Here is a 23854-nt window from a genome sequence, read left to right on the forward strand (position 1 = left end):
TATGCACAGTGCTGTAAAATTGCACTTGTCAACATTTAAAATAAACGCCATATTTGGAGTAAGATTACGTTATTTATGAAATTCAACGTCATGTAAAATTAAAATCAAACGTTAAACTATGCCATTTTTGATGCACGAATATGGTTCAAGAGACGTAAATTTACACAATTTTGTCTAGGTGTGTATAAGTACACACTTAAAAATATTTACATCTCGCAAGATGCACATAAAGGGAGCATCCAAATTCACTTGAATTTACATTCAAGAACATGTAAAAATGCGCTTTGTTCACACTTCTCCATCTCCATACAACTGAGTTCTACATCAAAATTTTATTTCACATGTCAAAACATATAAAATTTCATTATTAAACAGGAAAATACATCGCAATGTTGTTTACGTCAAATGTAATTTTCATTTTTTTTTTTCTAAGTGTGTAGAAACTATGCACTGGAAATAATCGACACGATAAAACCATATGCAATTAAACATCACTTTCATGTACGTTCTCATTAAATAGTAAAAGAAATGATTTCCCTTTGAATTTCACATGAAAATCCATTAAAAATCATTTCATGTGGTGTTTCAAATTAAATTGAAACAAATTCCACGTGAATACGACATGCTATTGAGTCGTAAAATCTGAACTTTCCACATGACTTTCGCATGGAAAACATTTAGTGCATGTAAAACAATTGATTTCACCGATTCTTCTGCCAATGAAATCTATAAGTAAAACAAAGTGAGATTCACATGTAATTCATTTGGAAATTTCAGTAAATGGTAGTTCTTATCATGTTGATGTGCTTTTCACACCATGTTCGCATGAATTTTATTTGAAAGCCGTTTTTCCCACACTCGAATGGATATTCAAGGGACAACCGTGTGCATTTCATGTTTTTGTGGACTGAAATAATTCAACAGATTTGCACATGATGTAAACGTGTTAAGTTTTTTTAGTGTGCGCTACTACGTTCACGTGCACAACCTGTTCTCGGACTCATCTCTCAATGGGTTTATATCGTGTGTAAATATCATAATTTGACACCGCCACGTGGCCACATAGCTCATTACTCTTATGGGTATGATGATTCCCAATCCTTTCAACATAGCTGCTGTATCATATAGACATTGCGAAAGCCATACCTACCTATCCATATCATTAAATTTTTTGAACCAATCAGCCCAAGATGAGAAGTAAATGAGAACTATATTTATAAATAAATATTATGAAATAGTAACCTTCTGTAAAAAAGACATAATTGGATGCTACTGGTTACTATTGGCTGGTAGGTCACTATTTATAATCATTCTACTAGTTGAATCAACGAGAATTCCCACCATGATTTTCATCAAATTAATTCACCCCAAACTAATTGAAAAGCATGCTTCCCAGCTGGATATTTACAACAAGAGAATTAATAAATCGCTACCTAGGGGAAATCCGCTTGCAAACCTCTTCATTATTCTAGTTACCTTTGCAACATCGCTTCAGCATGATTTTCGTTGCATTACTGCAGATTGGTGCTCTACATTCACGTGCCTACTGTGTGAAGTTATTATGCCCCACACGTTTCTCCGTGATTGACAGTTCATTGCGGGTAGGGCGAATATCATCTATAGGAACCTTTTGTGGGAATCAGTTAAATACTTACCAACCCACCAACATTTTGTTTTTCGAAAATGTGCCAACAAGATCGCTTTGTTGTTGGCGGCCCTTCCTTTCATCAGGGGCTCTCGGTAAGTTTGTCAAATGGGATGATGGGATTTCTTTTTGTGTGTTCAACAATTAACTAGAAATTCTTTTAATGCCGAATATATATAATTAGATAAGTGATTTTTTGATTAATTATTGCATTTTACATTTTAATTAAATTTAACGCTAATATTTTGTTCTAATGATTTCGGAACCGTTGTTCAGAATTAAAATATACATAGCTAAGACTAACTTCTACACCCTAAAGAAATCAGAGTATAATAGTTTAGTAGTGGACTAACGCTATCCTTTCAATAGATAAACCTAACCGTATGAGATTGCAGCTATATGAGAACTGGTCTAATCGTTTATCGTCAACTCAAAAACAAAACCTACGGAGAGTACTGTTCGGCATGATATATGTGGGTGTTTGAAGAATCGGAAACTTTAACGGTATTATGTCTGAGTCCACAGCATTGAAACAGTTGACATTTGATGTGAGTTCGGAGTCGTACTAACGATAGCGAGCAAAACTCATTGTCGGTATGAGGTGAGTACAAACATCAATCTGGGTTTTCACCCAAATTTTTCTCCATAGAGAGAAATAAAACATGAAAAACAGTGTTGACTTGTATACATAGCTTTAACAGTTTTTTGTAATCGTGGTTTTCATAAAATGGGCTGTGAAGTTTATAGAAGAAAAAAAAACAAAGAAAACTTACAGGCATGAAATGTAAATCAGCTATACCCTGAAACATTAGTAGATAATAACGCTATCGATTGAAACAAAGAAAAAAAATTGAAGCTAATAAGAAGACTACTTCAGGGGAGGGGTAAGATATTTTCGGTGAAAGAATATAGTAATCACTTTTTGGTGATATCCAACGGGGAAAACAGATTGAAATGGTGAGTTAAACGAAAGCAATTATGTGAAAAAATCCCCCCAGAGGCAGGATTCTAACCTGCAACCCATGGAACTCCGGCCCAATGCACAAACCCTTATGCTATATCTGGGCTATTATGATGTCCCAGGTATAACACATGATTATCGCATTGGCGACAACGGTCGTACACTGCCTCTAAAGCGAGATCACACACTACCGCAGCTGCCACTCAACACGAACTGTTTGGCCATTCATGGATGCTGCCCTTTAATGTCAGCTTCTTGCTTCGAACAGCCTAAATAAGCAGTGTGGTGTTGGTAGTGGTTGTTTTAACCAGTTAAAAATTACACTATGGATATCCTATCGCGGTGAAAAAAAACACCAAACATAGAATCTCAATTCCTTAGCGTCATGCGACCCGTGCTATTGTCAATGACAAACGGAGCCTGGGAAGAGCCGGGCGAACTCCCCAGTATGCGGCATTACGCAGCGGAACGTTCGCTCTATGCGCCGAAAGTTTTCGCCGATAACCAGTACTATTTTTCCGGATTTTTGTAGGCTTTCAGCTGATGGTAGTTCGGTGAAGTGTTGCTGGGTTCCGATTATAAAATTTCGATGCGTACAGACGAACCAGCCCATAGGCCGTGTGGCATCCGGCCAAGAGGTGAGCAACTGGTTTCCTGCTTCTATATCGTAGAAGGCAACTGGAAACAGGAGTTCCTAAGTCAAGGTGCACTTGATGGCTGGAGGTACTAAAATATGGCAGCCAGTCGCGGAGCATTTTTGGTTTTGCCCTTACCATTAATCCTTTACAGCGAGAGGGGCGGGTGCGTCGGATCCTTAACGGTTAGCCGGGGAAGCGAAAACTCCTTTACGCTTAGCTTCTCTTGGTGGCAATCCGGCACCACAGAACAAAGAGCACCCGGACTACGGGCCGGCACCTTTCGACAGGGTTTTCACTGTCACGCGCGCGCTCTAAACTCCACAGTTACGGTGGCGCAAAACTGCCCCGAAAGCAAAATAAATATTCTAGACGTCTGTTCTTGCTCGCGGTCCGTCACTATCAGCCCGGGGACAACTTGACAGCTCCCATGTATTGAACTCATAAGCAAATTTTGTGATTTGGTGATGTCATGGCGGCTCGAATGAAGCAAAATTTGAAAAAGGCGCATCCCATTTATTATTTTCCATATCTGTAAAAATAAACAATTTAAGCATATCTATCATCAAATTTATTTCACTGTTCAAATTAGAAGCTGTTCTCATTCCGCCATACCTAAACAGAAACATTGATTCCATTTTAAATTTAAAAAATACAAAATAAAATAAATTCGATTCGGAAATTCAAGATGACTTTCAAAATCGAGCCACTTCCACTTGTACAGTCGTGATTCGCTGGTTAGACACTTTTTAACTGGACCGCTTTTTAGTAAGACCTCTTCTAGTTGGACCATGGTCCAAATTAAAAGCATCTGAATGTCAAAATCTTATGTCAAATTTACTTTGACAATCAACCTGATAATTAATAAAGATGTCAATAGATGCAATTACACTACTAACGTCTCCTTTGGAGAGTTTTTGCCATCTGTCAAACTAACGAACCAAATTCGTTAGTTGGAAAGAGGTGTGGCTCAACTAGCGAATCACGACTGTATTGGAATTTCCGAAAATCTTCCGGATCGAATCAACATTTCTCCAGGCATGAAATCATCCAGTAGATGCCGTTCCGTTAGGTTCCTATCAAACTGGAGTAAAATGTCAGAATAATTCTGAAGGGATCATTACCAATACCACCGCAATATCTTCCGGACAGAATAATTGCAAAAGTCGAACAAAACTCTGACAGGAGTCGAACAAAATTGTACATTCCTGGCAGCATTCTTACTGAAACCGAGCACTACCGGTTTGATGCAAGAATTCTGATAAAAGCACACAAAAGCCGCATTGACGGCGTTCATAACACACGTAATGAACAACGCTTTTCTCTTGAAACTTTTTCGTTTCGTTATTCGCGGTGCTCGCACAGAGAAGGCATACTAGCTCCACCTTCAAATCTATGGTACATATATGAAACAAGCACTATCTGTCAAGTTGTTCCTGGGTCCTACTATCTCCTCTTTCACTCGACCAAACAACCACAAACGCACCGGCACATAGCTGTCATCGCTAAGGTACCAGTGGCAGATTCAGGGGGAGGGTCTTGGGGGTCCGGACCCCCCCCCCATTTTTTTTAACTTCTTCAGAAATTTTAAAATATTTTCTATTTCAAATTTATTCTAAATTCAAAAACATTCCAAACAAGATTTGACCACCAAAATTGATTTTAATTAAATGAGGGTATTACATATTACGTATTGTACAGTGAACATTTCAAAATCAAAATTTCGGACCCCCTCCGAATTTTTTTTCTGGATCCGCTCCTGTATGGTACAGCATTCACGGAAATGAAAAACTACCTAAAATTGAGTTCCTTTGACTCAATCTCGTGGTATCGTGGGGAAACTTAAAATTAGGTAAACCGTGTTGAAGGTAGTTTCCATTTAACCACGGCAAAAATTACAACTCATTGATAGGTTTTTTATACTCAAATTTAAGTTGAATTTACCTAATTTTGAGTATACCCCAAAAAACTCAAAAGTACCTTCCTCCACGGAATACCTCGACTGAGTCGAATCTCTCGTTCTGTTTTTGACAACACTAATAAGTGCGAAAGCGACGCACAACTCAAAAGTAAGTTAAAAGAACTTATTCTGCAGGTTGTTTTATTTAACCGTGTAGTCAGCAATCACTTTTGCAGCGAGAGGAGAGCGGTGACCTGTCTAAACCCAATGTTTCTTATATACAAACATAAAACAAAATTTACTACACCTATCTGAACGCACAAAACCGTTCACAAACGCGAAACTATACAAAATTTACAAACTAAATGTGAACGGTATGGAACAGCGATGAGCATAACTTTAACGTAAACATTACACTCTATGGAGAGAGTACGCACGAATAGGTATATTTTCACCCAGTGCTAAACTGTTACCCTGGCAGGTTACACCATTTAAACCTGATATGGCTGGCTGCGTGTATTTATATGCCAACTTGCTTGGTGTCCTCTAGTTGTTGTGGTGATGGTATGGAAAGTATTGGAAAGTTACTTAACACTGCCTTCATTGCTTACTACAAGACAGGCATGACATGACCCACGTGAATTTCCTCGTGATTTCATTCTTGCAAATATGGTTATCGACGTGTATTTTATACCGGAGCTAACAATTCGCGATATCTGTGCAGTCACAGTTACTTTGACCTATACAAAAAGTGAATATATTGTTCAGCACATCTGCCGCATAGCGAGTCATATCCTTCTGATGATTTCAAAAGCGTTGTATCGAATTGTGGCAGAAATGGGCTTGCGCTCATTGTCGGCAGTGATGCAAACGCTCTTCACATTATTTGGGGCAGCTTAGATATCAATCTGAGAGGCTCTGAACTGAACTGAATATCCACTGCACAAAATGCAACATGCATATCAGTGTAGGAAATCAACGATCACTCTGTTTCACGATGTTTTTACAACATTGAAAAAACCTTCTCGCTCAAACAATATAGCAATATAGTATTCCTAGATATTGAAGGTACTTTTGACAATGTGTCCTTCCAGTTTATTCTGGAAACGACACGCGGTCATGGAGCATCTGCATGTGTCTCGGGTTAGATGAACTCAATGCTGATTAACCGCATTCTTTGCTCGTCACTGAGATAGTTGTTAGTATATCAACTAATAGAAAAGATAACTAAATTAGGGTATTCATCGAGTTTAAAAATATGTATATATGAGAAACATATAGGGTAGATCGCGAATAGCCAGCACACCTCGGACTGGAACAAGGCCGAAGTAATTCGTTTAACGGCGTTCTGGCGCCAGAACATTAGGCGCACGACCAGACAACAGGTTTAATGTTCCGATAACCGTCACCATAAACACAGAGACCGCTCTCCGCGACCCCAATACGCTGATAATGCGCATTAGACCGGCAACAATTTTGACATTTTTCGGAACACTGTTAAATCAAACGGTAATTGGCTTCACATGCCACTTGTCAAATATGAGCTTTTTTCGAAAACTCCAATTCACTGACAAGAGTTTTCAATTTTGTATGTGAAAATATATGCAAAATATACAATTGGAACAATAAATTCAGTACAAAATGACAGTATCATCTTGTGCATTCCAAAATCTGCAGCTATATAGCTTAAGGATCAACATTGCCGAAGACTGCAAATTGATCCGATGCAGTAAAAAGATATTCTCATATAAAGATATGTGTTGCCTCTCTTTCTTGCACATGCTTAGAATAGGAATTTTCTAAGATTGGTTAGTCTTAAAAGTTAAATAACTTTTTAGGGGAACCTCCAATTAATATGCGATCTTCAACAAAGTTATTCGTTATAAAATAAAAAAAAATCAAAATTGTTGCCGGTCTAATGCGCATTCAACCCGACCCGAGATATCATCTGACTGAATTCACGTCCTTTATCCATCCCCTTAAACCAAGATTTGCTGATACCTTTGGAATTCCTAAACTTTCCATTGTTCCATGTAATTTGCCAATTTTCGAGCGTCCTTTGACAAGAAATACTGAAAAACTCGTTGAAGCCACGCGATCTTTCATAAATATCACCTTCCAATGCCTAGGCGTCCGCCTTCTCATTACTTGGAATGGAGCAATGCGAAAGAAATCAAACTAGGATAATTGGGCATGATTTTTTCAGTCAAAGTACTCAGGCACTCCCATGTTTTCCACAGGAAATACAAGGAATACTTTCCAGGTTCCATCGAACGGAGAGCCTCTTTTGAACTGTGACGATGTGGACATAGTTGTTGAAAGGTAAAAATAAAACCATCAGTTTTGTGAATGTTTGCAGTACAGCCTCTTGCATGATTGCCCTCACCACTACTGTTATAATCATTCGCACAGAAGCATTGCATGGCTGTCATCATCTGACAAATGTTACGGTGACATGCGCACAACAATGCTTAGCGCTAGCATCTTTGCTGTCAGATAAATTTGTGTGTTCAAAGAACAATCATTACGTTTATATATAGCATTATAATTTCATCGCGAATTCTTGTATTCCGTGTATCAAAGGTTGAGTCGCAACGTAGGGGCTGGCCATCAGACGAAACATTGTTTCTTTCGTTAGTCCGTCGACAAACTGGTGTCAATAACCGCGTTTTTCAGCTTTCATCAAGTTTTTCATTTGCGTTTCAAAGGTCGTATATATTCGGGCGATTCGACGTTTAAAATATCTTTATAGGACCTTTTCGCATACAATACTGTGTAATCTTTGCCCACCGTGGAGTGGAAAACCGTCCACGGTTATTCGCACAGGGTACTCGTTTCGTCTGTCCCTTAATTGCAATGTCGAGAATCAAGCCAGCCAAAACCTTGTACGCTTCCACCGGAGGAATTTCTTGTATTTACTCGATTGCTTCGTGTCATTTCTGCCGTATTCAAGATAGCCATATTGAAATTGTCATAAATATAACGCAGTAAGATAGATCGGTTATTATTTGTCAGACAACCCCGTGGCATACCGTGGGAGTTGAAGTCTTCTAGAATCAGCCGAGGTGCGATGTATATGAAAACAATGCCAATAAGTCTTTGCCTTTTATTCAGACTTGACAAGCGACAACTTTAGTACCTGGTACCGAGCAAAGTTTGATCCGATTAATGGAATAGCATATTTTGCATCCGCTCATCCATAGTGTTTTCTCGGCCTGGCAAATAATGTTAAAATTGTGGAAGATCTACGTCGGAAGTTAACCAGGTTTTACACAATGCTGGGAAAAAATATAGGGACTGAAATATAAGGACACTTGGAGTTTTTTATGTCTCATGTGGAAATTCTTGGTAGTTTCTAAGATTTCCGAGACCAGTAGCCACTTACTTCGGTTTTGGCACAGCACCTTTCCAGGGACACTTTCAGGTCTTTACGAGGAATCTTAAGAAAGAAAATGACTCTCGCTCTTTAATGAGCAAGGGAGTGTAGAAATTAAGCATGGTCGGTAGAGTAGCCCTCTTTAGCATTTCTTCTCTGAGCGTTCCCAAAAAGAATGTTTCAATTTTTTTTCCGCATAATTTATATGCGGGATATGTCGAGAAATCATGCAGAGTCCCTCACCAGCAGGAAGACTTTTCATGATTAACTCCGGAGTTTCCAAATCGTGCCTTGTTTCTACAATATATAGCTGTAGGCCCAATTGTTTGCAACGACGGCATTTTATGCCCCTTGGCACAAAAAGGCAAACAAAGTTTGGAAGAGTTATTCTGGCGAAAGGCTCAAAATGAGTTGTTTTATTGTACTCCACGATTTTTGTTGAACGCAATTGCTTGCAAACCAGAATTTTAGCTGACTGAAGCAAAGGGTTTTTGAAGGAGCCAACCCCATACTTCGCAATTAACGTTCCTGTCGGAGATTACACCATCAATCTCTACTTCCCGGGCGGATACGTATACAAGATACTTCTTCGTGCACGGCCGAGGGTTGTTTAGTTAGAATACGCATATATCGATTATGTTAAATGGTTTATCTTTGGTCCGGAAGTAAACCATCCAGGGGCCGGCTGTATTAGATGGATATAATTTGTATCGAAAAGGAGACTTATCGGCAATATTTTTGCCATCGTAGATATATTAAAATCGATCTCCATTGAGCCTGAGGGGATGTCGGTCGTTGGAGATACCTTCCCATTAACCGACATTAGCACCCGCGAAAAGAAGGTTGTATCAGAGGGAACGGAAAATTAATGCAACGAAATTTAACAGAATGGAGCAATTTGTACTTAGCTGTGGAGCATTTGAAGTATCAATAACCAACAAACACATTTTCGCTGAGCCGTCGGTCATTCAGCACGTTATGAAAGATGTTTCCCAATAGCCCCCTGCTATTATCCAGGAATACACTGAAGACCCGTTTTTACCAGCCCCTTTGGTGTATCTTTGGTTGATAAAATGGGGTCAGCGACAGAACATATTTATTTATTTTCATTTATAAACCGAAGCTGTTAAAATATTCAACATTATTCCATATACATAACCTCATAACCCTGGCTGGTTGATGAAATCGGGTCGAAAAGCTGACTAAATTAGGGGCTGATAAAAACGGGTTTTCACTGTATTCATTTTCACTTACACACGCCATGTCTGAACTTTCGTCACTACGGATAGAAATCTCTTCGAATCTTACTACACACTCGAGTAAAAAAGTGTATTGCCAGCCCCGAACGGAAATTGATGCCTGAAGCCATTTTAAAGTCTAAGAAGGCGGCTTCCGGTTTAGATAAAATCTCTATAATTTCAAGAGTATGAGTATTTTCGGAATAGGGTTGACGAGTACATGACGGAATTCGATGTCTGAAGCTAATTTGAAATCCAAGATGGCGAATTCCTGTTTAGTGATGATATGGTTATAGAAAATTTTGCTCAACCAGAAGTTGCTATCATGGTCTTCAAAATAACGGCACTCATCGATTTGCGTAATTTACTCGTCAAGTCCATTTCAAAAATAGACAAATCGCTCAACTGGAAGTCGCCATCTTGGATTCCAAGATGGCACCAAACTATCATTTCCATTATCTACTCGTCAAGTCCGTTCTAAAAATACTTGTTAGTAGGATTATCAAGAATATTGCTCGACCAGAATTCGCTATCTTGGATTTCTAAATGGTTTTAAAGATTTATTTTCATCATCTATATGTCAAATCCGTTCCAAAAATATCCATATTGTTACGGTTATCGAGAATATTGCTCAACCAACAAATTTTAATAAGAACGTGATACAATACACTCTAAGGGACGATCCATAAATGACGTAGCATTTTTTGCGTGATTTTTAACACCCCCCTCCCCCGTCGTAGCATTTCGTCACAAACCTCAAAATACCCCCCTTGGTAATTACGTAGCTTGACGGTAATTCTCCCCCCCCTTGTCTCCTTAAAATTTAAAAAAAATAAAGAAACTATGTTAGTTATTCCCCTTCAAAAAAGCTACGTAACATGACATGACCCCCTACCCCCCTGTCGTCACACATCATCACAAAACACAAAACTTCCCCCTTTCCCATATAATGCTACGTCATTTATGGATGATCCCTAAAGAGAAACTGCACCAAATTTGGTTCAATTCGGTCAAGTATGAAAAAGAGTTACACATGTTTGAACGTGTGGCATCGACTCACCCTTTGATAAGAAATTGTAGTGATTTAAGCGTTATAGTTCGCGTTTTATTCCGCTGATATAGTGACGATCCGCAAGCAAGAGTCTGAAATATATGCGGTACCAAAATACGAAAATCGAACTTATTTTTAGTTTTTCAATTCTTTGGCGCCAAAAATAATTGTATCGAAAACGATTACAAAAGATTGAGATCAGCTAATCGGAAAAAATTAGCCGTTGGCGTCCTGTCAGTTACTGATGCGACGAAGTTCGCAAAATAATCAAGTCAAATCCATGACACATTCAAAAATGATAAGACGAGAACGGATATAAACGCGTAATGATACAATCGAATAAAAAAATTGGTTTAAAAAGATATGTAAACAGCTAAAAAATCGGGTGAAAAAGCGCGCAAATTCCATCTAATCCAATCTAATAACTTTGCTGATATGATGTGACAAATACAGTAACAAAAGAGAACATTATAGACGTGAACTCGATTAAAAAATTTCAAGGATTATGTCCATTTCATGTTGGTGTGTTTCTAAATCGCTAGCAATTGGCGTTGCCGTTGGCGACAGACTGTATGCGAATTGAATTTACATTCATTATTCTTTAAATTCATTCATGCATTAAGAAAATTAAAGACATTCGGTACAAAAGAAAAAAAAAGGTCACGATCGCTACAGTTTAATTAAAAAGAAGGGACGGGCACAGCGTAGTTGGTAAATTGATTACCTTGTGCGCAGCTCACCCGGGTTTGATTCCCAACCCCGCATATAGAGTAAGATATTTTTCTAACCTGAAAAAGAAGTGAATGACCCCTTATAGTCGAAATAAAAAAATAGAACTTGGCAAATGTCAGTTCTGTTTCAAGTATAATTGGGCTGTGTTAAGCCAAAGGGTACTAAGCGCCATTTTGAGATACCTGCTTAAAAATGCAATCGCATTCAATGTAATGCTAGTAACACCTACATCAAATAATTTTTGAGAACTCTAACAGTAATTGTAAGATAATTAGTGTCCCTGAACTTTCTAAGTTAATGGTAAGTTATCAAAAAAATAATTTTTGTTTGAAAAATACCAGAAAAAATCATGGCGCTCAGGTCGGTATGGCTTAACGCGGGCCAATTATCAGAACGAAACAAACAAGCCCATCACTCTGTGGAATTCAGAAAAAAAACTAGTATCTCTGATGGCATCTCAGCCAAACCGATCAAGTACCGAGACTTCATTTGCCACTCTCCACACTCACATAGAAAGCCACATTACTTACTCCCGCTGTCGTACCCTGCTACTCAAAATCATAAATGCTGATACTCTCCAATATCATAGATCGGCATCGATCCCATCACGTTACTTCGATCCCAAAGGTGCGAATAGGCCGCCGTAAGTGAACTGGACGACAGCTGCCCGAGCGCTTTATTGCTACCGGCCGGGATATTCATCAAGTTACTATTTCTCGTCGACAGAGGCTGCGGTTGATGATCGAGACCAAGCCCACCGAGCCCAGTACCGCCAACTGGTCCCGATGGTCCCGAAAGAGGGCCGCCGCTTCCCGGGATGCTACCGCTCTGGATTCCTGGGCCGAGGTGCATCACTTGGCTCGCACTTCCTCCCATACCATGCTGCGAGCCACTGTTGGAACCGTGCATGCCCAGGCTGGGACCGTCCATGTCCGAATCACTCGAGGAATCCAGGTGCTGTTTGTCTGATTCGCCGGTGCTGGAAAGAAGAAAAAATCGATAATAATATTAGAACTTTCCACTAAAACCAGGACTACCAGAAAGATAATGTTGTAAGATAGAGATCTGCAACATCGGAACAGTTAAAGGGATCTACCTAAACAACAAAATGTTTTACTTTTTAACATCTAAAATGATTCGCGTGTTATGTTTGTTTAGTGTGATTTCGTTTTTTATACATATATACTGCCGTTAAGTGTATACTTGTCCTATGTAATATGGTATTCCCTATAAACATGGGACAATTATGCGTATATCGGCATTATATTATAATCTCGTTTTGGAATCTGTAATAATGTCCAAAAAATAAAAAGGAGTGTGTACATACGTACATACAATAATTTGTTTTGTAATTCTGTCTTACACAGTGCGAAGTTCAAACAATACGATACGCTAATTTCAGAACATAAACCATAACGCAATAACATAAAACAACACAAATAGGTAATATATGCAAGAGCGAAAACTGGACCTTCGAGAAATGACAACACATAATAGAGTAGTATAATGTATTGTTCGGCACTTACAAATTAACGATGTTGCTTGTGTCTATATTACCATCCAAAGATGGATCAACTGGGTATGTGGTGGTAACCATGCAAAATAGAGCTGCAATGCGGGGGTAGCACGTGTGCGATCGTCGAATTATACCGAAACGTGCTCGTTTCCTACGCATACACAAAACTCAGCTGTGTTTAGCCGTAGCAACGATTGAAGTTTTCTCGCATAAACATCACACACCGAAACACGTGTGAGTACTTGCGAAGTGAGTGACTGAGTTCTAGTCGATCTTAATATGTGTAGGATATGCGTCAGCCGAGCGCCAATGCTATCTCACTTTCGCTCATGCATGTGAGGTTGGGCTCTCGCTTTGTGCCAGAGAGAGAAACTTTCCGTCTGTTCGTTATACCGGCCATACTTCAGTGTAGTACCAAACCATACAGCAGGATCGCCGAAACGAGTGTACACTCGTACCGTTCAGTCGATTTAATGGGATATCAAATATCAACCGAGATGTACACTCGAGCGGCAAACTTTCCATTCGAGGGGAAACAACGACCGCCGCCGCCGGGAGGGAGGACCAGACCAGAGCCGGCGAATGATTTTTAGCATTCGCTGGAAGCGTTGCTTAGGTGGAACCAACGCCGCAAGTCTGTTTACTGTGGATTGGGGAAGGGGTTTAGGTGGCAGAGCAGTGAAACGAGCAATAGAAATGAGAAAATCAGGAAGGAGCGAAACAGTTTGATGGTTTTTGCGGCCAGGCTAGAACCGTTGCTGCTGTTGGTGAAGGTCCCTCACTACACTAGTCACCATCCACGCAACAGACAGAATCGTAAAGCTACAAAAATCCAACGACAGGCGTGCCATCGAAGGAAAGAAAAAGTGTGCGTTTTATGTTTGACGGGGGGAAAACGGTGACGATGATGGTTCTTGAGTGATAGCGTACTTTTCATTGGTGTTCTTTTCTCCTGTGGAGTGGGTGGAAGAGTGGCACCAGGCGCATGGAAATTCATGGATAGGGTGACACCTATTAGCGAGTGACTATGGGAGCTAATAAAATAACAATTTCCACATGATTGTTGATGATCGCGATAAACTCGTTATGGTGATAAATATTCATTGCTTCCCTTTTCACATAGTTGTTGATACATATAGAGTGATTATGACAATATACTTTCAAGGCATTCTTCAAGTTTCCTCATTTGACCTGTAACAGAGGTAATATGAAATTTGTGTCTTTATTTTGAAGTAGAATACTTCTAACGTTTCAATATGGGGTCCCGTTTCAAAAATTTCAGTTGAGAAATTTTCCCATGTTTGAAATGCGAATATCTTCCGTTCTACTGGACGAAATCGCAATATTTTTGCACTATCTGATCGGAAAATTGTGCACGTATTTCGTATTAAATTTCGTAATTAGTGCGACTACTATAAATAAACCAAAACTAGGATTTTTAAAAAATCCTTCGGAAACAGCGAGGAAAATGCGCAATTTGCCAGCATATCCCACGCAGAGCCGTCAAAAAGGGGCATGTAAGCGTTTCATTACATACGGGAATATTATATATACAGGTCACGCGAGCTTGTTTTGTATCAGTAGGTGCTCGCTTGCCACACGAGCAACATGTTCGTCCGGACGGTACAATGAGCGGTATCATGTTTGCGTTCCCGTATCAAGCGTCATCGCAAGGTTCTTCGTGATAAAATCCAGGGAATCACAAAATCCGCCATTCGGCGTCTGGCTTGTCGTAGTGGTGTAAAATGCATCTCCGATTTAATCTACGAATGCTGATGGTGTGCAGGAAAATGTCATCCGAGATGCCGTGACCTACACTGAACACGCCAAGCGCAAAACCGCAATGAATGTCGTCTATACTCTGAAGCGGCAGGGACGCACTTTGTATGGATTTGGAAGTTGAAAAGGTAGAACTCACTTGTATCATTATAAAAAAGGCCCTTTTCAGGGCCACCAAAATCATTTCAAAGAATAAGTTTGCATTTTCTGTTTCATGGACTGTTTCTCCTTGGAGAGCTATTTGGGTTAAACCCTAAATTATGATTTATTTCAGTACGCAAATTGCAAATATGGTCAGAAACAAACTGGAGTGAAGTGGAAAACATTTTTACTAGGCGCATTCAAAAAAGGTTTCAATTCTCAAACATTTTGCCAAGGTGCCGTATTACATTACTCTCTTTACCCTGAGTGTTCGATAATCTCCGTAGTGGAAACAATTTTGTTCTTTATCAAAAATATGTGGTCGACCAACCAAGGGGTGGAGCTACGACGAACACATATTGAGGACAACACAAAAAAGGACGAGCTTACATTGTGCTGTATTCAGGTATAAAAACTCAGCATGCTGTTGCTCACGCTCAGTTCGTTTCCAGCATCAGCATACAGCAGTTCGTTTGCAGCATCTCCCGCAAAATTCAAACCGCAGTCCGCGTGCTGCTGTCAGAAGAGTTGGCCAAGCACGCCGTCTTCGATGGCACCAAAACTGTTACCATATACACCAGCACCAAGTAAATTTCGAACACTGCCCAATGAAAAGGCCCTTTTCAGGGCCATCAATTTATCGACAAAGAATGAAATTGAAGTTTTGTTATTACAAGCATCAGCTTGTCAAGAGCGTTGGATAGTAAGTGAGCCACTTGTGAACAATACCGTCGCTTTCACGAGAATGGCACAAAATCAAAAGTTATTTGTGATTTACAGACAGTTTAGTGTAATGATTCAATTTACAAAAATCGAACGTTTTCTAAATCTTCTGTTGTTTTGAATGAAAACCTTCGATTTTTGCGCTGATTGGAAATAGTTGACTAATTCTGTAGAATGTACAATTACTGAAATAACGGATTTTGTGAAAGCAGTGGTTGGTGCATACAATTCGATTCCAAGCGAGCCAGACTAGTTTTCGTTGGAAGGTCCACCTCTGACAATAGAAGTAAACTATTTTATTTTGAATTCAACTACAACTTCCTTGAAAACAGCACAGCTAAAAAAAAAAAAAAAAAAACGGGGGGGGGGGGGGAAAAACGCGCAAACCTAAATTTTCCACTATAATGGAAACTGCCTGTGCCCAGCCGCCCAGCATCATCAAGATTGGTAGTAATTCAAGCCGGGAGGAAAGAGGTTGTAAGGCAATGGAAAACGAAAATTTCATTTATATCTTACTGGAATATAATTGGCTGGTCCTGAAAAGAACTTGTTGGTTTGTGGTTTATTTTGGGTCACAATTTAGGCCTGCTCGATTGCTGATAGCTGTGAATATCTCGCAGGGCGACAGTTTCTGTTCAGTAGTGATTAGGCTTCCTAACGCCAACCGTGACTGGGGCACTTTTACACGGCCTTCGTTGCTTACTGCTTGCGGGGAGGCTTTCCTCCGGTGGACTTACGAGCGGTATGTTTGGTACGGGCCATTTATCAACAAAGAATCGAATTGAAATTTGGTTATTACAAGCATCCGAAAGTAGCTTGCCAAGAGCGTTTGATGGCAAGTGAGCTACTTGTGAACAATATCGTAGATTTCACGTAGAATGACACAAAATTAAAAGTTATCATTTGTGTGTTTGTTTACAGTTTCGTGTTTACTAGGCGCATTCAAAAAAGGTTTCAATTCTCAAACATTTTACCAAGGTGCCGTATTAGATTACTCTTTTTACCCTGAGTGTTCGATAACCTCCGTATTGGAAACACAATTTTAAATTTGTTCTTTATCAAAAATATGTGGTCGAGCAACAAAGGGGTGGAGCTACGAAGAACACATATTGAGGACAACACAAAAAAGGACGAGCTTACATTGTGCTGTAGTCAGGTATAAAAGCTCAGCATGCTGTTGTTCACGATCAGTGTTCGTTATTTGTTCGCGCGGTATAGACGTGTTTTTACATTCGCTCTTTTTGTTCGTTCAACCCGTGAAATGAGTAAAGGGAAGGGCCGTAACAGGCCGAAGAGGAAGAAGAAGCCTGGCGCTGGAAACCTATCGTCGGGCAGTGATTCATCGCAGCAGGCTGCCAGCCTAAAGAGGAAACAAAATTCTGTTCGCTCTAGAAGCGAGCGTTCATCGTTCGGTTCGGTTGACGACGTCAGCATTTGCAGTACTACTGCCCCACCGGACCCACTTCCAACCACGCAGAAACCTTCTCCAAACCATGCTGCCGTACCGGATGCAGTTAAGATTAAACTTCCACCATTGGTGGTTAAAAAAGTGCCGCTTGAGACGCTCGTAAGCAACTTCGCTGCTATGGGTGTAAAAGCACAGTATAAATTAACGCGCATTGGAACCAAGGTGATGCTTCAAACGAAAGATGATTTCGACCTGGTTGTGAAATTTCTGCAGGAATCCAAAGCGGAATATTTCACACATGACATTCCCGGTGATAAGCTCTTCAAAGTTGTCATCAGGGGTCTACCAAGCTTTGACGTCAAAACGATTGAAAGGGAAATCGTGGACCGGTACAAACTAGAACCAACTGCTGTTTTCCGGATGACGAGAAAAGACGAAGAGGATAAAAAGTATCCGGACAGCCTTTTCCTAGTTCACTTTCGGAAGGGAACGGTAACGCTCAACGCTCTGAAAGCAATCCGTACCTTATTCTCGATCATCATCCGCTGGGAACCATATCGTGGCGGTCGTCGTGACGTAACACAGTGCCAGCGTTGTCTTAACTTCGGGCACGGTACCCGCAACTGTAACATCAACCCACGCTGCAACAATTGCGCTAAAAATCATGCCACGTCTGACTGTCTTAAGGACAAAACTGCGCCGTTTAAATGCGCCAACTGCAAATGTGCTCATCAAAGTACAGACAAACAGTGTCCGAAACGAGAGGAGTTCAAACGCATTCGAAAGCAGGCTGCAGCCATCAACCAACCGGGTCGTAAGAAGGAAAAAGCTCCAGTCTTCAGTGCAACTGATTTTCCGCCGCTACCTTCGCAGGTGCAATCTGCGTTCCGTCCAGATACTCCTAGTGCTTCCGCCGAGCAAGGATCTCCACCCCTCCCCCCTGGATTCCGGAGACCAACACCACAAAACAACAACCCCGATCTATTCTCTGCAGATGAACTGATGGAAATATTCGTCAACATGACCGGTGCGCTTCGCAAGTGCCGAAATAAGCCCGAGCAGATTCAAGTGCTAGGAAAATTTATCATCCAGTATGGTGTGTAAACCGCTAACAATCGTCACATGGAACGCTTGCTCTGTACGGGCAAAAAGAATCGAGCTTGCTGACTTCGTCCGCAGGCACAACATCGACGTGGGACTAATCACCGAGACCCACCTAAAATCTGGTGACAGCTTCTGGATGCCAGATTATAACACCGTTCGGATTGATCGCACCAACTCCAGGGGGGGTGGTGTTGCGGTCATCATCAAGAAAGGCATTAAGTACCGCACCTTGCCCCACGTCCGCACTTCTGTCATCGAAGCTCTTAGTGTGGAGGTGGAAACATCAACTGGAGACGTTCGGTTCATTGCAGTATACTGCCCTCGGCAGTGCAATAGAAGCAACGGCTTAGCGACGAAATTCAAGAACGACCTGACCCTCATCACTCGTACAAACTCTCGTTTCGTCATTGGAGGAGACCTGAACGCTCGACACGAGGATTGGCGGAACTATCAGCGGAACCAAAATGGATGTCTGCTGTTTGATCACGCGCAGCATGGGCTGTATACAGTGCAGTTTCCAGACGAACCAACGTTTATCTCTCCGGCGGGTAATCCCTCAACACTGGATTTCTTTTTATCAAACATCAACATGTCAAAGCCGGTGGCTCTCAACGACCTCAGTTCCGACCATCAACCGGTGGTGACGGAGGTCGGCGTCAACGTGATTCCTGCTCCGAGCTGCATGAGGAAGGATTACCACCACGTTAACTGGGTGCAGTTCAGCAACACGGTGGACAGGAACATCGATGAAAACCCGCCGCTCGACACCGTAGAAGACATCGACCGTGCGCTGGAGACGCTTCAACGAGCCATATCCGTGGCCGACCAGATGCACGTTCGACAAGTTCCTGTGAGGGGTAAGTTTATTGACATTGATTCCCACACCAAATTTCTTATTCGATCAAGAAATGTTTGTAGACGCCAGTTTCAGAGGTCTGGTGATCTGAATAAAAAGCGTGAAATGGCCGATCTGAACAGGCAGATCGCTTCCAGAATGGACTCACTCCGAAACGAAAGTTTCGGACGTGTTGTCCAAAATCTGGACGATCGCTCAAGACCATTCTGGAAGGTTGCTAAAGTCCTGAAAACCCATCCCAAGCCCGTTCCTCCTCTTAGGGTTGATCGTTCGCTTCTTATTACCCCACTAGAGAAATCAAATGCGATTGGTGATCACATTGCCTCATCGCATTTGATTGGCTCGAACATCCCAAGTCCACTTGAAAATCAGGTTGCGCAATGCGTCCAGAATATCGATGCCTCCCCTTGTGTCGTTCCAGCAGAGGATAGAATAACATCCGAACAAATTGTCTCAGCGCTGAAATTTACCAAAAATATGAAGGCCCCCGGGTTTGATGGAATTTTCAACTTGGTACTAAAAAGATTGAACATCAAATTTTACACACTACTAAGTACTATCTTCAACAGATGCCTAGAGCTGCACTACTTTCCAAGCAGCTGGAAGGTAGCAAAAATTATACCAATCCGAAAACCCGGGAAGGATCCAACATCACCTTCCAGCTACAGACCAATTAGCCTACTTTCAGCGCTGAGCAAATTGTTTGAGAAATTGATTCTCAATCGCTTACTCAAGTTTGTCGATGAACAGAACATTCTTCTACCGGAACAGTTTGGGTTTAGGAAGGGACATTCCACCACACATCAACTAGTACGGGTGATAAATAATATCAGGAGGAACAAATCTGTATCCAAGTCTACAGCCATGGCCTTGCTAGACGTCGAAAAAGCGTTTGACAATGTCTGGCACGACGGACTTGTATACAAGCTTTGCAACTTCAACTTTCCCTCACATCTAGTCAAAATCACCCGTAACTATCTCCAGCAAAGGTCGTTTAGGGTATCACTAAATGGTTGCCTCTCAGACACGTTCCCCATCCCAGCAGGGGTGCCGCAAGGCAGCTTGCTAGGTCCCCTGCTGTATAGCATCTACACCTCCGACGTTCCTCCTCTCGGGGACGGTTGTCTGTTCTTCCAGTTCGCAGATGATACTGCAATAGCAGTCAAAGGAAGAATGCCTCGCGAAATTACAAACAAACTCCAACGATGCCTTAACGCCTTTGCTGAGTATTGTAATATATGGAAAATTAAAATCAATGCCTCCAAAACCCAAACAATTATGTTCCTACATCGACAGTCCCCCAAACTAAAACCACCCGAATCTTGCACAATAATCATGGATGGCACAAGGGTTGAGTGGTCCACCGAAGTAGTTTACTTAGGGCTGCTGTTTGACGAGAAACTTCTCTTTCGATCGCATGTTCAGAGAACCCTAGTTAAGGTTTCCACTTTGGTTAGGTGTTTGTATCCGCTGATTTGCCGCCGATCCCGCCTCTCAGGGGTGAACAAACTGGCCGTCTACAAACAAATAATAGCACCCGCGATCTTCTACGCAACACCGGTGTGGGAATCATGTGCTCAAACTCACAGGAACAAGATCCAGGTAGCACAAAATCGAGTGTTGAGGATGATCCTGAATCGTCCATTTGACACCAGAATAGCAGACCTACATGAAGAGGCGAACATCCCAAAAATTGATTCCAAAATTGACGATATTAGATCTAAATTTGTAAATAATTGCAATGCATCAGAACACGCTTTGATAAGCAACTTGTATATAGTAGGCTAAGTGTAAATAGTAGGTTAAGTGTAAATAGTAGGTATAGTTAAATGTGTTAGAATTAAGTTGTACATAATAGTTTTAAGTAGTTTTTCAATTCTAAAACAAAACCAATTCCACTCAGGTGGCTCATCTTGCTTAAGACGATCACGTCTACGAATGTAAATATTTATCTTAAATTACCTAGATCCAAAGATGAAAAGATGTATATATTCTGTATCACTTAAAACAAAAATTGACATGTTAGCCATCGACAACTACCCTGAAATAAAGAAAAAATTTCATCATCATCATCATCATCATCATGTTCACGATCAGTTCGTTTGCAGCATTAGCATGTAGCAGTTCGTTTGCAGCATCTCCCGCAAAATTCAAACCGCCGTCCGTTTGCTGCTGTCAGAAGAGTTGGCCAAGCACGCCGTCTCAGATGGCACCAAAACTGTTACCATATACACCAGCTTCAAGTAAATTCCGAACACTGTCCAAACAACAGGCCTTTTTCAGGGCCATCAATTTATCGACAAAGAATCGAATTGAAATTTTATTACAAGCATCAGAAAGTGGCTTGTCAAGAGCGTTGGATGGTAAGTGAGCCACTTGTGAACAATATCGTCGCTTTCAAGTAGAATGGCACAAAATAAAAAAGTTATTTGTGTGATTTGTAGACAGGTTAGTGTAATGATTCAATTTACAAAAATGTAGAATGTTCAATTACTGAAAATAACAGATTTTGTGAAAGCAGTGGTTGGTCCATACAATTCGATTCCAAGCGAGCCAAACTAGTTTTCGTTGGAAGGTCCATCTCTGACAATAGAAATAAACTATTTTATTTTGAATTCAACTACAACTTCCTTGAAAACAGCACAGCTAAAAAACTTTTGGGAAAAACGCGCAAACCTAAATTTTCCACCATAATAAAAACTAGTGCCCCCGCCGCACAGCATCATCAAGATTGATAGTTATTCAAGCCGGGAGGAAAGGGGGAGGGAGGTTGTAAGGCAATGGAAAATTTCATTTATAATAATAATACTTTATAACTGGCTGGTCCTGCAAACAACTTGTTGGTTTGTGGTTTATTTTGGGTCACAATTTAGGCCCGCTCGATTTCTGATAGCTGTGAATTTTTCGCAGGGCGACTGTTTCTGTTCGGTAGCGATGAGGCTCTTAACGCCAACCGTGACTGGTGCACTTTTACACGGCCTTCGTTGCCAACCAGCCCCCTGTCAAGGACGGCGTCTCTGTACAGCCAGCATCACTGCCATGAAAGGCAAAACATTGATTTTGAACCGAATGATTAGAAGCTGTATTTAGTTACAAAATGTCGATTAAATTAAATTATTAAATCATCCCACAAGATGCAAAACGTCGTGTGGAATGCTTGAATATCGAGCATAGTGCCGAACATAATTCTTTGTTTGGGGCTTTATAGCTATAACACCCCATATATGTCGGTCGCTGTCAAACTCCATATGATGGTATAGGGTTGCCAGGGGGCTGTTGCCAACTGCTTGCGGGGAGCCTTTCCTCCGGTGGACTTACGAGCGGTTTGTTTGGTACAGGCCATGTAGCGAAAAATGCTGATCTGCTACTTCTCTGATGCTGGTAGTAGGACGACGGTCAAACGCTCGTTTGCGTGCCTTCATTCATAAAAGTTCAACAATATTTTCAAAGAATGTTGCAAATTGTCAACTTGATAATTCCAAAAATACTCCAAATAAACTATGAATGTGTTAAAGTCGACAAAATCGCATAGAAATTGCTTATTCCAGAGCAGAATTTACCGGTCTAAAGTGTATTCTACTTCACTCCGGTTATGTCTCTGACATTACCCGCCCATCTTTTTTTTGATCTACACCACGCAACCATTCTCAAAACAATAATTTAGCACGAAGGAAAAAAATGAATTTATAGCCGATCAAGGAAATGAAATATTTTATTCCTTATTTTGCCCCACAAATATTTTATGAACGTATATTTTGAAAGCATCACATTTGCACTAATATTACAATAAAATCTAATTTAAGTATTTATAATGCAATTAAGCTTTATATTAGCATCGTAAATGCATATGCAGAAAACAGGCTGTCAATCTCATCACAGTAATGGTAATGGAATATAGGGCTTAAAGGCTCTCAAAGATTATCCTATATGTGGATCAAAAGCAGATACAGGTATACCTTGATTTAACGAATGGCGTAATAAGAAAAATTTGGGGGGGGGGGGGGGAATGAATATTTTGGTATATTTATACAATATATGTGTATATGTACACTCAGGTTTTTGCCTTTCTCATATAAAGAAAGGCTATGCAATCACTGTAAAAATCGACTTTTCAACCGAGGCCCGGAGGGCCGAGTGTCATACACCATTCGATTCAGTTCGTCGAGATCGGCAAATGTCTGTGTGTGTATGTGTGTGTGTGTCATTTAAACTCACACAATTTTCTCAGAGATGGCTGAACCGATTTTCGCAAACTTAGTTTCATCTGAAAGGTATAACGCTCCCATAAGCTGCTATTGAATTTTTAGTTGATCCGACTTCCGGTTCCGGAGTTACGGGTTGAAGAGTGCGATCACACAGCAAATTCCCATATAAACTGATACCACCATGATGTTCAAATGATGTAAAACATATTAAAATTGATGTAACATTACTCTAGTTTGCGGGTATGGATCACTAATGGTCAATCAAAGCAGCTTTGACCACATTGGCCACCTATGACGGTTCATGACGCCCCCGGGGAACCCGCCAAGTTCTTAAGCTAATATCACACCCATTCCCCAACGAATTCTCTACCGATTTTTACAAACTTGATTTCAAATGAAAGATACAGTAATACCATTGACTGTTGCTGAATTTCATTCGGTTCTGACTCTTGCTTCCGGAGTTACAGGGGTATTAGTAAGGATACACTGGAATTTCCCATATAAATCGGTACAATCGTAATACCTCAGAGGCTAAAAACTAGTGAAATGGTCTCCAAATTACTTCTAATCGCAGATCTAGATAA

General features: G+C 40.8%; 1 protein-coding gene across 2 annotated transcripts in view; it reads right to left on the reverse strand.

Moving 5' to 3' along the window:
- Positions 1-10615: 10615 nt before the first annotated feature.
- LOC131688507 (homeobox protein six1) overlaps positions 10616-23854 on the reverse strand; it is a 101635-nt gene continuing 88396 nt past the window's right edge. For both annotated transcript variants that reach the window (XM_058972800.1, XM_058972799.1), the window contains one exon: positions 10616-12517. In XM_058972800.1, coding sequence (XP_058828783.1) covers positions 12097-12517 — 421 coding nt within the window. In that variant the 3' untranslated portion in view covers positions 10616-12096. The remainder of the gene's footprint in view (positions 12518-23854) is intronic.

This window comes from Topomyia yanbarensis, chromosome 3 (genome assembly GCF_030247195.1).
Source record: "Topomyia yanbarensis strain Yona2022 chromosome 3, ASM3024719v1, whole genome shotgun sequence".
NCBI classification, from domain to species: Eukaryota; Metazoa; Arthropoda; class Insecta; order Diptera; family Culicidae; genus Topomyia; species Topomyia yanbarensis.